The 12,347-nt window shown below is 40.0% G+C and overlaps 1 protein-coding gene across 3 annotated transcripts in view; it reads left to right on the forward strand.

Annotated features, from left to right (window-relative positions):
- The window catches only part of sgip1a (SH3GL interacting endocytic adaptor 1a), a 65,887-nt gene that overhangs the window by 23,522 nt on the left and 30,018 nt on the right, over positions 1-12,347 (forward strand). For 2 of the 3 annotated variants that reach the window (XM_069723397.1, XM_069723396.1), the window contains 3 exons: positions 10,594-10,657; positions 11,163-11,187; positions 11,954-12,010. In XM_069723397.1, the coding sequence (XP_069579498.1) occupies positions 10,594-10,657; positions 11,163-11,187; positions 11,954-12,010 (146 nt within the window). Of the gene's footprint in view, positions 1-9,211; positions 9,350-10,593; positions 10,658-11,162; positions 11,188-11,953; positions 12,011-12,347 lie in introns of those variants that run through there. The other variant, XM_069723395.1, reaches the window with a different exon arrangement.

Genomic DNA, 12,347 nt, shown 5'->3' on the forward strand with positions numbered 1-12,347 from the left:
TGAGAACTCATCACCATGTCTATCTTAAGGCTGAGGTAATGAGAGGAGCTATACTAAAAGGTCCTTGCTGTTTCGGTCCTGATCCAGGACACATGTGAGCATCTACAGCAGAGATGCATTTAAAATTGAATTTGATATGTCCTTGAAGGTCGATGGATGTATCAGGAAAACATTTAGAGTGCAGGTGGAGCTGCTCCAGCTTCCTTATGAGCTAAATTAATTCTCACAGCTTTGATCTTTGTATGGGGATAAATACTGCAGCAGTGTGCTTTTGTCAGACGAGTCCTGTCACATTTTGCATCAGACACAGGACGTTTTCAGTGGTTTTGCATCTGGTTTGTGCTTTCAGTCATTTCAGAAAGACGTGACTGCATTAGTCTGAAAGAAATTCATCAGAATAGAAGCGCAATGAAGTTCTTGTATAATATCTTTTGTAACATATTCATTGATGTGTTACACAATATGATAGCATATCTTTGAATTTCTTACCCACATTTTCTGTATGTTATTGTGGTCATCAAGGACAGAACCGTGACAGTGTATGAGTAAAAGTTGAACTTGTTATGATTCCTGTAGGCTGACAAATCCACTCAACTGTGGAGGTGTCTTGCATTAGTTTTCTGTTATTCAGCCAATAACTAAAACACCCGAGCAGCTTTAGCCTTGAAAACCAGACAATCTCACACTAGCTGACGTGCCCTTAATGTCCAACTTGGAAATCATCCTAGAAGGCAATTTCTGTCCATTTATTTTTTAGAGGCTGATCTTTAGGTTGTCGTCATGCAACATGCTGCAGTCTCACATCTTAGTGGTAGTAACCAGTGTGTGGTTTTTCCATCTCTTTCAGTGTCAGAATTATCTCTAAATACACAAAACATATTTATCTGTAACTCAGACATTTTAAAATACTATTACGCAGGGTAATCTTTTTTATAACAACTTGAATGAGAGTGTGATTGTTTGAGAAATTGAGAATAGCATGTGGTATAGCAGCACACAGCATGCTGTTGACAGAAGCCACTCTGAGCATAGACTTTTGGAAAAGACACCCAAGTCAGAGTGATGGCTTATACTTTGTCCCAGGGTCTGAAATGACTGTCGTTCTAGCTGAAGTGATTGTTGAACGTCACTCCACAGTCAATGTCGCAGGTAACTATGGCTATAAAATGCAGCATGCACAGGGAAAAGAGGATATTTCTTTTGCCTTGCTGTTTTATGTTTTATGGTAATGCTAGACGGCTCCATATGACATTTCTGGGCACTGTCAGATTAATGTAGACCAAAGAAGAAGGGAGGATCTCTACTTTTTTGGTTCTTTTCCCCTCAGTGGCAGCTGTGGTGATGAGTTTTGATAAGAGGACATGACTGAAATACTTGGGGACTTGTCATTTTGGAAATGTCTTATGAGGCCTAGCCAGGGTTTTTACAAACATAGTCTGGCAATGGAGCAGTGCATACAGAGTTTTTGTGTGAAGGCAGTTGAAAGAGGGTTTGTATAAAAGAATCACTGCCTGCCAGCTATCGGTAACCCCAAGATGTAGTTCCACTTAAGTTTCAGAGCTACGGTTTAGAACTTTCAGACTTGTATATGTACTGTATATAGAGATGTACACCATTATAAATGGCAAAACAGCGAAGTTTGAGTATTTTAAAAAGAGCTTAGAGCAAATATCTCTGCTGATTCTCAAGGGCTTAAACTCCCAGTTGTGATTTGCTAATGCTTTGAGAGATATGCTTAACATTTCACAGCATGTATCTTCAATTAAAGTTTGCAACCCAACAGTCGAGACACAGCTTCATAATGGATCCCATTAAATGGAAGACAAAAGCATCCATTTTCTGTCTTTATGGAGCAAAAACAGGTCACAGAATTATCAGTCTGTGACATGAGCAGGTGCTCTTTCAGCACCAACTGGACTCAGAGAGGACGCTTGGTTCCCATATCTGCCTCTCTGATCTCGGGTCAATAAATGGACAGGCCGGTTGAAAATACATCTTCCCCCCCTGCGACTTTGTGCCGAAAAATCCATGTTAAAAGCTGCGTTGATGGCTCTGCAGCGGGGTCATTTGCCACACGGTCCTTGGCAGATGCTATTTGGAGCCTGGTGATGAGAACCATGAGTGCTGGGTGTTTATCGAGGTGAAGGGGGAGGAGGAGGGGGCAACAATGATGGAGCAGGAGGAAGACATGGATAGAGATTGGTGATGAATAGCAAAACACCCTGGTTTGAACTTAAGTCGTCTTTAGTGACAAAGTAAATTTTGTAATATCTATATTTTTAAGATACTTTAAAACTCCATTTTCTTACATGACCCACAGTAGACACAACACATACTGTAATTTCACTACTAACATTTTAGACAAGAAGCTGATGAGATCTCACTACTGCTATGTTTAAAGAAATTGAGTTAATAACTGGAATTTTCCAAATATTATCTAAACTTCTGTGGCTTAGAATTGGAAAATTCTACTCTTTATAAACATATTGTCTATTTATTCAAATTGTATAATTAGATTCACCACTGTATGTTAACATTGATGTTTTAATGTGGTTGTCTTACTTTAACTTGTATTATTACTAATCTATGTAGTCTCTGTAATTGTAAAATGTTTAGGAACCATGTTGCTGGGTGATTCTGCACTCTAAAGAAATTAATTGATTAATTGATTGAATCTATTGGGGGAAAAAAATCATTTAAGAGTTTAGACACATTTTATATATGTATGCAGCAAAAACAATTAGTCTATTAATCAATTTCTTATCCAGAAAAAATACAAAACCCTCTCTCATTCAAGCTTTTAAATCAATCTGAGTATTTTCACATTTTCTTTCTAGGTGAATAAATGATCTATAATTCATGACAACTATCCAGAGATTCATTGATATTGAAATGACCTGTTAGTTGCATCTCTTATCCCCCTTATTACATAATCTATGCTTATCCATCCCTATTACATTGAAATAGATCTACACAGATAAATAACATACTGGATATTGAGTGGAAACGGGATTGGTGCACAGATGGATGCATCAGCGCCATCCTCGCACTCTCAAACATCTTTTGTTCGTCTTTGCAGCAACTGCCAGCACGCTGCTATATGGTTTCTGGCCCTGACCCACTTTCCTAAGAGGTGGGTGACGTCACTCGATGAGACATCTCTTTTTTTTTCCAAGGGGTGCATCTGTGAATCGACACGGACGTGTACCATCCAATTCCTAATGTGTGTGTGTGTGTGTGTGTGGGTGTGGGTGTGCGGGTGCGCACGTGTGCACGGTGGGCACATGGTTCCTGCAAGTGTTGCACTTGATAGCTCGGTGCAGCCACCTGGACAGTACAGTCAAGTTCTAATTTTAGCATCAAACTGGCTGGCTCAAACGCAAACTGACACCATCTCTTTGTCTTTTCTCTGCCACACTGACAGAGGTCCTCTCACTGAAACGCGCACACACACACACACACACACACTGGCATGGGAACACACCGTGAGGTTGAGGGGGATTTCTGCAGGTCTTCTTATGCCACATCCCCGTAGTTCTCTCTTTATGCTGAGACGTAATGAGACGGAGGGACATTTCCACGGACAGCTGCTCTCCTCTTAGCCTCTGCTGTCAGACTCTTCCTCATCTCTTTAGTTAGAGACTGGAAGGTCAGAGAAGTGGTAGACTAACAGGGAAAATTAGGTGGGGAAGATGCTGAATGACTCTGTTCCTTCCTGTGCAAGCCGAGAGGGGAGAACCCTAAATAATTTCATGTGCGCTGCCTCGTTTGTTCAAATGTGTAACTCGGAAATTAGCTCTTTAATGAGATTACTTAGTGTGTTGCATAGTAGCTACTGAATGGGAGCATCTGGTTCTCATCAGCACATCCCGAGTTAATAATCTAACCACTATGTCTTGTGCTTTGCCTCGTTTTTACAATACGCCACAGTGTTTGTACCGGAGCACCTTTTCTGCCTCGGCATCATTGCGAGGTCACTGTGGCGTATCTGCCAGTCTTGAGCTGCGTGTCTTCCCTGTCAGATGAGTCACTCCAACAAAAGAGCCCCTTTAAACCCCCTGTTTGCAAAATACCTGTCTGTCTCTCTGTTTGTCTACTGTACGTCAGTCTGTCTGACTTCCTGTCTCACTGCTTGCTGCTGTTTCTGACAGCCTGCAGGTTTTTCACCGTGAGTTTGTTTATGCTCCTGCCAGACTTCGTCCTGCACCGCTAATTACTCATCTCTTTGTCTGCTAACCTGTCTGTCTGTCTGCCTGCCTGTCAGTGGATCCACATGCTTCTCCTCGCACTTAGTCAACAGCTTGACTCAATACCCACAGCAACTCAACACACCGTCTTCACACTGTAATTCTCTGAGCATGCTCCGACACGCATATCGCTCTGACTCAACGCGAACACGAGAAATATACATAGTGCAGGTACAAAAACAGATCGCAGCTTAAGGAATTTATTTAACGCTAAATTAGTATTCAAAAGCCTTGGACATGATTCTTTTTCTTTCTTTTTTTTTTTTTTTTTTTTTTTAACACAAACATTCAGCACTTCTGCTTTTAAATCTCAACGGTGTATTATCGTCCGTTCCACTTACTATGCACAGCAGCACAGGTCTCCCATTCAGAGTCTGGAGTGGCCTGGTCTGCTCTGCTGTGGCTGGCAGCATAAGCTGTGTGTGTGTGTGTGTGTGTGTGTGTGTGTGTGTGTGTGTGTGTGTGTGTGTGTGTGCGTGTGCGTGTGAGTGAGTGAGTAAGTGTGTATATTCTGTGTGGGTTGTGCTGGTTGGTTGGCTGATAGAGCCTCTTCATCTCGTCCTGCTTTGGAACAGCTTGTTTAACAGCCTCTCCTCTGCCTGTCCAGAAGCAGAGTGATCCCGTCGGCAAGGCTGGAAACCGAACGTTGATACTTTTATGGCAGCGATCGAATCACTTCAATACCATGGTATCGCAAAATGCCTTGTCATTCGCTACCAAATTTCAATACCTAGACTACTTCCACACTAATAAATTTTGATTTAAAATAATATACATTTTCCTCCATTCACAGGAGTAAATTTAATTTACCGTCAGCGAGCAAATAAAGGATTTCCTGTACCTGGGTGGCCCACCCACACACATAAAATGACTTGGTTCCAACTCGGGTTAACCATCCATTTGGATGCCTCAAATCATTTTTGCCCACGAGTTGCGTTTGCTGCAGTGACTGGAGATGTAGAAAGTTCCCTGTGCGCCGATTAGCTAGTGTCTGCTAATCGCCTCTGTGTTTGGCATTTAGGGACCATTACTAGATTGCAGCATCTTCTAATAGTTGACATGTGAGGTTTTTATGTAAATTGTAGCTAAAAGAATATTGATGCCAATTACAAAATTGGCTCTCAAAAAAAGTATCGTTCAGGAGCCAGTATCAAAGTCGAAGTATATTTTTGAACGATACAGCTACCAGTGAGTGTATTTTGTTAATGCGTACATGCATTCGTTTATAATTACATTCATGTGTGATGTAGATATCTGTGATTTTTTTTTTTTTACCGGAGCATGTTGCACCTTCCAGTTTTGTTCTCTGTCTCTGGCTTATGTAGCACAGGCTAATGCACCAGATCCCCCCGACAGAAGGAGATGTGTGTAAGCCCACAGGAAATCACACAATAGGTGCAGAGCACAGACTCAATCACAGCCCTCCGTTGCAGACGGGTCTTGTTTTGCCGGTTTCCGGCCTGCACTAAAGTTTATTAAATCCCAAAACAGTAGAGATTACCTGGAAAGATGCCGTGAGAAGTTTTAACTTGATGACAACTGAGATGTGGGAACATTTTTCTAATTAAATCAGATCTGTAAGATGTCAGAGTTTAGTTTCACCGGTAAATTAGAAGAAAAGCTGCGTTTTCATATCAACAGATATGGATCCGATAACTTCCCAAATGTAGCAATTTGCACTTGTTTGCGTTTCATACTTGACAAAACATCACTTGGTTTACATATTATTATATTGTTTTTTAGGTAGAGTTGCTCCAGCTTCCTCTCTGGAAAACTCATTGACAGTGAATGAGTATTGAGGTATAACATACAAACTCAGGTGTAATTCTTTGTGGTGAAAACATGTCGTGAGCTTTTGTGCACATGTATTCAATTTGATAATGGCACAAAGGTGTAATTGCAGCGTTTCAAGGTGGTTAGCTGTTCTTTTTTTATTCAATTTTTTTTATTGAAGGCTGCGTTAGTGACAACCACTTCCTGCAGGTTGAGGGGTGGACCCCACAGCGCTTTATTAATAGCACATCCACTGCTGCTCTGGGTGGTGTTCCTCCTGTTGTGAGTTTGTTTTCACATCTTGGGAGAATTTCTAAAGTTATCTTCTTGCTGCTCCAAGCTTAACTTGAACCCGAGATTTTTAACTCTTTTTAGAGACCAGAAAAACATGATTTAAACGTAATTCCCACACTCATGCCAGAAAAAGAAATGTCTTGAACGACTAACGCTGGACAGTGTGCTGTTGCTCTTCAACTATCATGGAGTTTTTTTTTTTTTTTAGGTTTGGCAGTGTCCTGTCCTGCTTGGCTTCATGTCCTTCCGCTTCTCCTACAATTACATTACTGTGTCTTGAGAAGAGACCACTAATTACGTTAGCACTTGTGCTAGCATCCCTCTGAACGGAAGCCATCAAGTCATTAAACAGCGAGTACCTCACGGTCTGTTATTTCTCTCTCCGTTAATGAACCCCTGCCATACGCGCTCCTGTTCTTTCACATTCGCATCATCCAATCATGTGAAGGCCCTCCTGTACTCCAAACATGGGACAGTCATCGATAGTTTACTTTAAAATGTTGTTGGTTGATTAAATCATGTGTCAATACCAAATATCTGCTCTGATATATCTCTATGTGAGGGTGTGTGTATAAAGATAGATTAAAATACTAAACATTGTAATGATTCAAGGAATTATGCTTCTATGTTCTTGTTAATTATAATATATTAGTGACATTTGTTCAGACTCTGTTTGCACTTGTGCTGCTTAAGAACAAAAATATGCCATAAGACAGAAAGCATCATTCCTGGGTCAAGATGTTGTTCTCCAATTCAAACTAATATCCGGTTACCGTCAGTCTATCAGTGGTTGTTTCTGTTTTTTTTAATTCTAGACAATAAATTAATATTCACAAAGAGCAAGTTAATGAACTGAAAGAAGCAAAGTTCACAAAGATAAAGAAAACAAAAGGTAGAGACTGTAAATCACACACACACACACACACACACACACACACACACACACACACACACACACACACACACACACACACACACACACTTTCATTAGCACAGCTGTAAATCTGTCAGCTCTTGCTTGGGGGCAGTGATGGATTTACAGGAGAGGAAATTAACCAAGAGGAGAAAAAGAAGAGAGGCTAAAAGAGGGGCGAGGAACAGAGAAATGTATTTTAAAGACATCAACGTTTTTCTGTAGCAAAATGCCATGAAAGAAAAGAGCTTCTAGCAGATTGGTGCAGTTTAAAAACGGACAATAATCTTCATTAGTTCAAGTTCTATGCTTTGATTGTTTTTGAAGTAAAAAAATAAGTTGTAGTTCATAACTAGTATTATGACATAGAACCAGGTTTTTAATCAAAGCAGCTGTAGAGCGAAGGGACTCATCTGAGACTCAAAAATTGAAGTTTGGAAACTTCAACAATCCTGTAGTAAAAGAAGCGGCTGGGGAGAACTCGGTGTCTTTCTCTACCTTTATAGCCAAGCTGTTGAAGGAGCAATTAAAGCTCTCTCCCTTCATTACACTACAGGCTGAGAGAGCCCACTACATCCTCACATTGAAGCCCCCAACAGATGGTTCACTGAGATCAGGAGAGAAAATGTCAAGCCACAGACTGAAAGAAAAAATCTTTAGTCTTTTGCAAGTCTGCAAAAATAAAAAAGTCAAACTTGTCATCCACACACGTTTTCTGGAAATACATCAGAATGAGCAAACGGATAACAACACATACGTACTAACAGTCCCCTGCACAAACAGTCTGACAGTTTCACCACGCACCTTAAAAAAGTATTGTACTTTAGAATAATATTTTAGCTATTGTTACCTTGCAGAAGCGAAGTGACACATTTTCCAAATGTTTTTGTTTTTTCTAGCCTCTGACTCGTGAGACATGTTACACTGATGTATTACCATACTGAAAAGATAAGACAGCAAATAGAGACATGCTCACTCTTGATCTATGGACTCAAACAATCATCTTTCAAACTGAAAAAACAAAAACAAAGTGTTTTATAAAGAAAGAAATACACCAGGACTTTTTCCTTTAATCATTAACCTTCCCCCCTCTATTCACTTTGTAAGAGGTGGTATATATTTTCTACCCTCAGTCACTTATATATCATACATCTGTGTGTCTCTCCTTTTCCTGAGTAATGATGTTTGTGTTGCCTCTGAACACCTGATCAGCCAGTGTCTATGAATATTCATCACACCCTTGATGGGTGTGCATGGCATTGAATATATAGGTTTATGTGTATAAGGACTGACCTTTTTATGTGTGGACATGCATTCATTCTATGTGCGTGTCCTTCGCCTCTTCTTTATTTGAGCTTTGATAATGATCATTAATAGGATGCAAGGCCGAATATGCTTGCAGGATCAATGAGAGTATTTCTGGATGAGAGTCATCGTGACGAGGCCGTCTTGGATTGATTTCCCATTTTGGCCTCAGCCATGCTGATGCAAGATTAGTGTAGTGAAAACTGTAAACATTTTCATGCAGACACACATTGCATGTGGAGCATTTAACCCGAATTTACCACTGCATTTTTCTGGGATCTTATGTGGATGTTTATAGACTCTGCTAAGCTTTGATGTGGTTGCCTGTTCGGTGATCAAAGTACTATAGTGTGTATTGAGACGAGCACGTGTTTGTCATTTTTTATTTATTTGCTGCAATAATGACATTTGTTTTTAATTCATGAGCGGAGTCATTGGTGTTGAATTCCAGTAGCAGACACAGATCAAGGACAGGAATGATACCTTATCTCTGTGTGGGTGTGTGTTTGTGTTTGTGTGTGTGTGGGTGTGTTTGTGTGTGTGTGTGTGTGTGTGTGTGTGTGTGTGTGTGTGTGTGTGTGTGTGTGTGTGTGTGTGTGTGTGTGTGTGTGTGTGTGTGTGTGGGTGAGTGGGTGAGTGGGTGGGTTAGCAAGAGGTAGGGAGCATTAAGTTCCTGATCCGAGGCTCAGTGTGTATCTGCATGCGGTATGAGGAAGAGATAGGTGATGAGTTCACAACCAGACAAAGATGAGGAAGAATGAGAGTTCAGGAATTATCAGAGAAAAAATGGAGGGGGACAACTGGGCTTTCATTTGGGGTAAGAAAGAGGTGGGGGGGGGTATTCATTTGTTCTGCATAATTGGACAGTGAAATTAAACTTGGTAAATGCAGTAGAGTTGTAATAAACTAGAGATGGATTGTGATTCAACTTCCTTCACGGGAAGAGGACAAGATTGAACATGTATTATTTAAAATGAGAAGAAATGGAACACGCCACTCCGTGTGAAGGATTTCTGAGAAATATAGCAATAAAGAAAGCAATCAGTACATTTTATATGTAAAACAGTACTAGAAATATAGTGTTGTCTGGTAGATCAAGGCAGTGTTGTTTCAGTTTGCTTGTATAAGATCATTTGTTCAGGGTACAGCCTGATTGGGCAGCACAGCTTGAGCTCGACTTGTTGTTGAAAACAGTGAAATAAAACAACAAAACGAATGCATTTGTTGTGAAAACGACATTATGAGTTTGTTGACAGAAAAACATTAAGGCCAAAATAAATTTGAAATGTTGCATTGTTAACATTTTTTGGAGGTTGTAAATGGAGCTCTTTTCCAGTCCCTTTGTATGCTGCTTTTATCCTGCAGTTTCACCCATCTGTATTTGCATACAATCTACTTTGTGAAGACAGCCAGGACAATATTTAGTGTCTGTTTCAAGGTCCAGTGTTTGCATATCTTTTCCCCAAAAGTTTTCTTGAGGCCAAAACACACTCTTGCATTTGCTCACTTGTTGCTTGAACAATACAAACAAACATCATTAGTATTTGTACGCTTAGTCAGCGGCTCCATCAGACCAGCAGGACAGGAAGTCAGTTTAGTTATTTGAACTCGCAGTCGAATTGCTAATCCGTTCATGAGGACTCTCATATTCTCTATCTATTATTATAAATCAAAAGTTAAGAATTTTATCGGCAGTCTGACTTACAATAGGTTCCTTTATGTTCAACGGATGTGTAAAATATCCTTGTTAAATTGTTTGGCCCTTTGATTTTCACAATGCTAATGAGTTTTCCATTCTAAAAAATTACCTTGATGATTGCACGGGTCCATCTGCGATGAACTTGAGCACATTTTTAGTCTTAAAAGTCAATATTTGTCTTCACAGTGATGCAGCCAGCCACTCAATAATTCATAGAAAAACAGTGCCTTTAATCTCCTGGTTGATAGACGCCGGACAGTTGATCCCACCCAACCTTTAACCCACCCACAGACACCACCTTTTGGTCAAGCCTTTGGTATCTCTGTGCAATAATTTACCCATATCCTCTTCTTTCTTCTCAGGATTGAAAAAACGTACCAGGAAGGCCTTCGGGATACGGAAGAAAGAAAAGGACAATGACTCAACGTGAGTCTTCTGTCTATTCCTTAATGTCCTGTCTGATCAAACACAGCATGAAGATGAAGGCAGAAATCTTTTAAAAATCGTAATATTTACATCTATTTTTTATAATCTGTATTTTACTTGTATATAGTTAGTGTGTAAAAGCTATATTGTATGAGTCAATTTTGTATGTTAAAATAGTTGGCTAATAAATCTGATTCTGAAAACTACAGCAGGATGAAAAATAGACTTAATAGACCTGTTGCTCAGTATTTGGTCAGTCTGATGAACCTTTGTAAGAGTGACCGTAACATACGTACCGGTAAAGGTTTGTGTGCGGAGATGTCAGTGAGTGATTTGTGAGTGAATAAGTGTGAGTATTGCTGCATGAAAACATCCCTGAAAAGCCTTTTTAAACATTTCGTCTCGACTCATTTTCAGCGCGCTCGATTTCAAAATGACGAGCTCACGTGTTTGGTGACATTCATGTTTTTCCCTCCTTCTCTCTTCTTCTTTTATTTCCTCACAGTGGGTCGCCAGACAGAGAGGGGGGTGTAAGTAACAGAAAAGGTTTCATATACAAAAGCCATTTTATTCAATCATAAATTAGTCTTCAATGTATGTATTTATTACTGGAGGAAATTGAGTGTGGTGAACGTAAGATGCAATGAATTATTTTCTGTGTTCTTTTTACTTGCCAGGAAGCCCAAGAGTTTGAAGCGGTACTGAACTCAGCTCTTTAGCGTAGACTAGCCTCTAGAGTAGTCTAGTGTGTAGAGTTTAGACTGGTTGTAGACGCCACAGTACGTCCTTCAGCTCATCAGTCAGCTGCCAGTATTGCTGGTACAGCTATCTTTTCATAGGCATGCTCTCTGACGACGCTTTGGAAAAAACACTAAAAGGCAGCAGACCATCCCATGGGACCATTTGGGTTAGCGTGAGGATAACGTGAAACGTTATGCAGCACCACTGGAGTGTTTGCAGCATAATAATCATCATTATCAGAGGATCATTAGTAACCGAGCAGAGTTTCATTTATGAATACTTCTAAAAATGCAGTACATTTTATAATGTTTGGAGCTGCCAACAGGAACGAGAGCAAAACTGCAAACAAATTCACTTGTTTAAGAGGAAAACTTTTGGGACAGTCTAACATGAGATGACAATAAAAGGACAACAAGATCAAAGTTTATCAGAGAGAAATAGCTGCAACCTGCTGTACTGTAGGAAGCACATGAGTAGAGTAGTTGTAAATAACATGCTGTACCCTCAGTGTCTGGAGGGATTTTCATCAAAACGTCTCTCTTTTCTCATTTTCAGAAGAAAACAAACGGGGCCCCTAATGGCTTCTACGAAGATATTGACTGGGACAGATATGTAAGTAAAAGTTTGACAGTAGGATGAATTATTTTACACTGCAGTGTTTCACATTGGTCAGCACCAGCTCACCTTCAGAAATGTTGCTGCTTCGATTTGACTCTCATTTAGTAAACTGGAGCCTGACCGATAAATTGGACGGTCCATTTTATCAGCTGATAAAACACATTACAGGCCATTCATTAGATGGACAACATTGCGGATACAATGTCGTCCATCTAATGAATTAACTGCAATGACATGCAGAAGATGAGTCGAGATAAATTAGCTCAGTTGCATGTATTGTAAGATTTTTTTTTTTTTTTACAGAACATAATGCAGAAAATGATTCTTAGGA

Source organism: Brachyistius frenatus, unplaced genomic scaffold (genome assembly GCF_029030835.1).
Source record: "Brachyistius frenatus isolate BFR_SWC_R1_liver_20210118 unplaced genomic scaffold, ASM2903083v1 Contig_326, whole genome shotgun sequence".
NCBI classification, from domain to species: domain Eukaryota; kingdom Metazoa; phylum Chordata; class Actinopteri; family Embiotocidae; genus Brachyistius; species Brachyistius frenatus.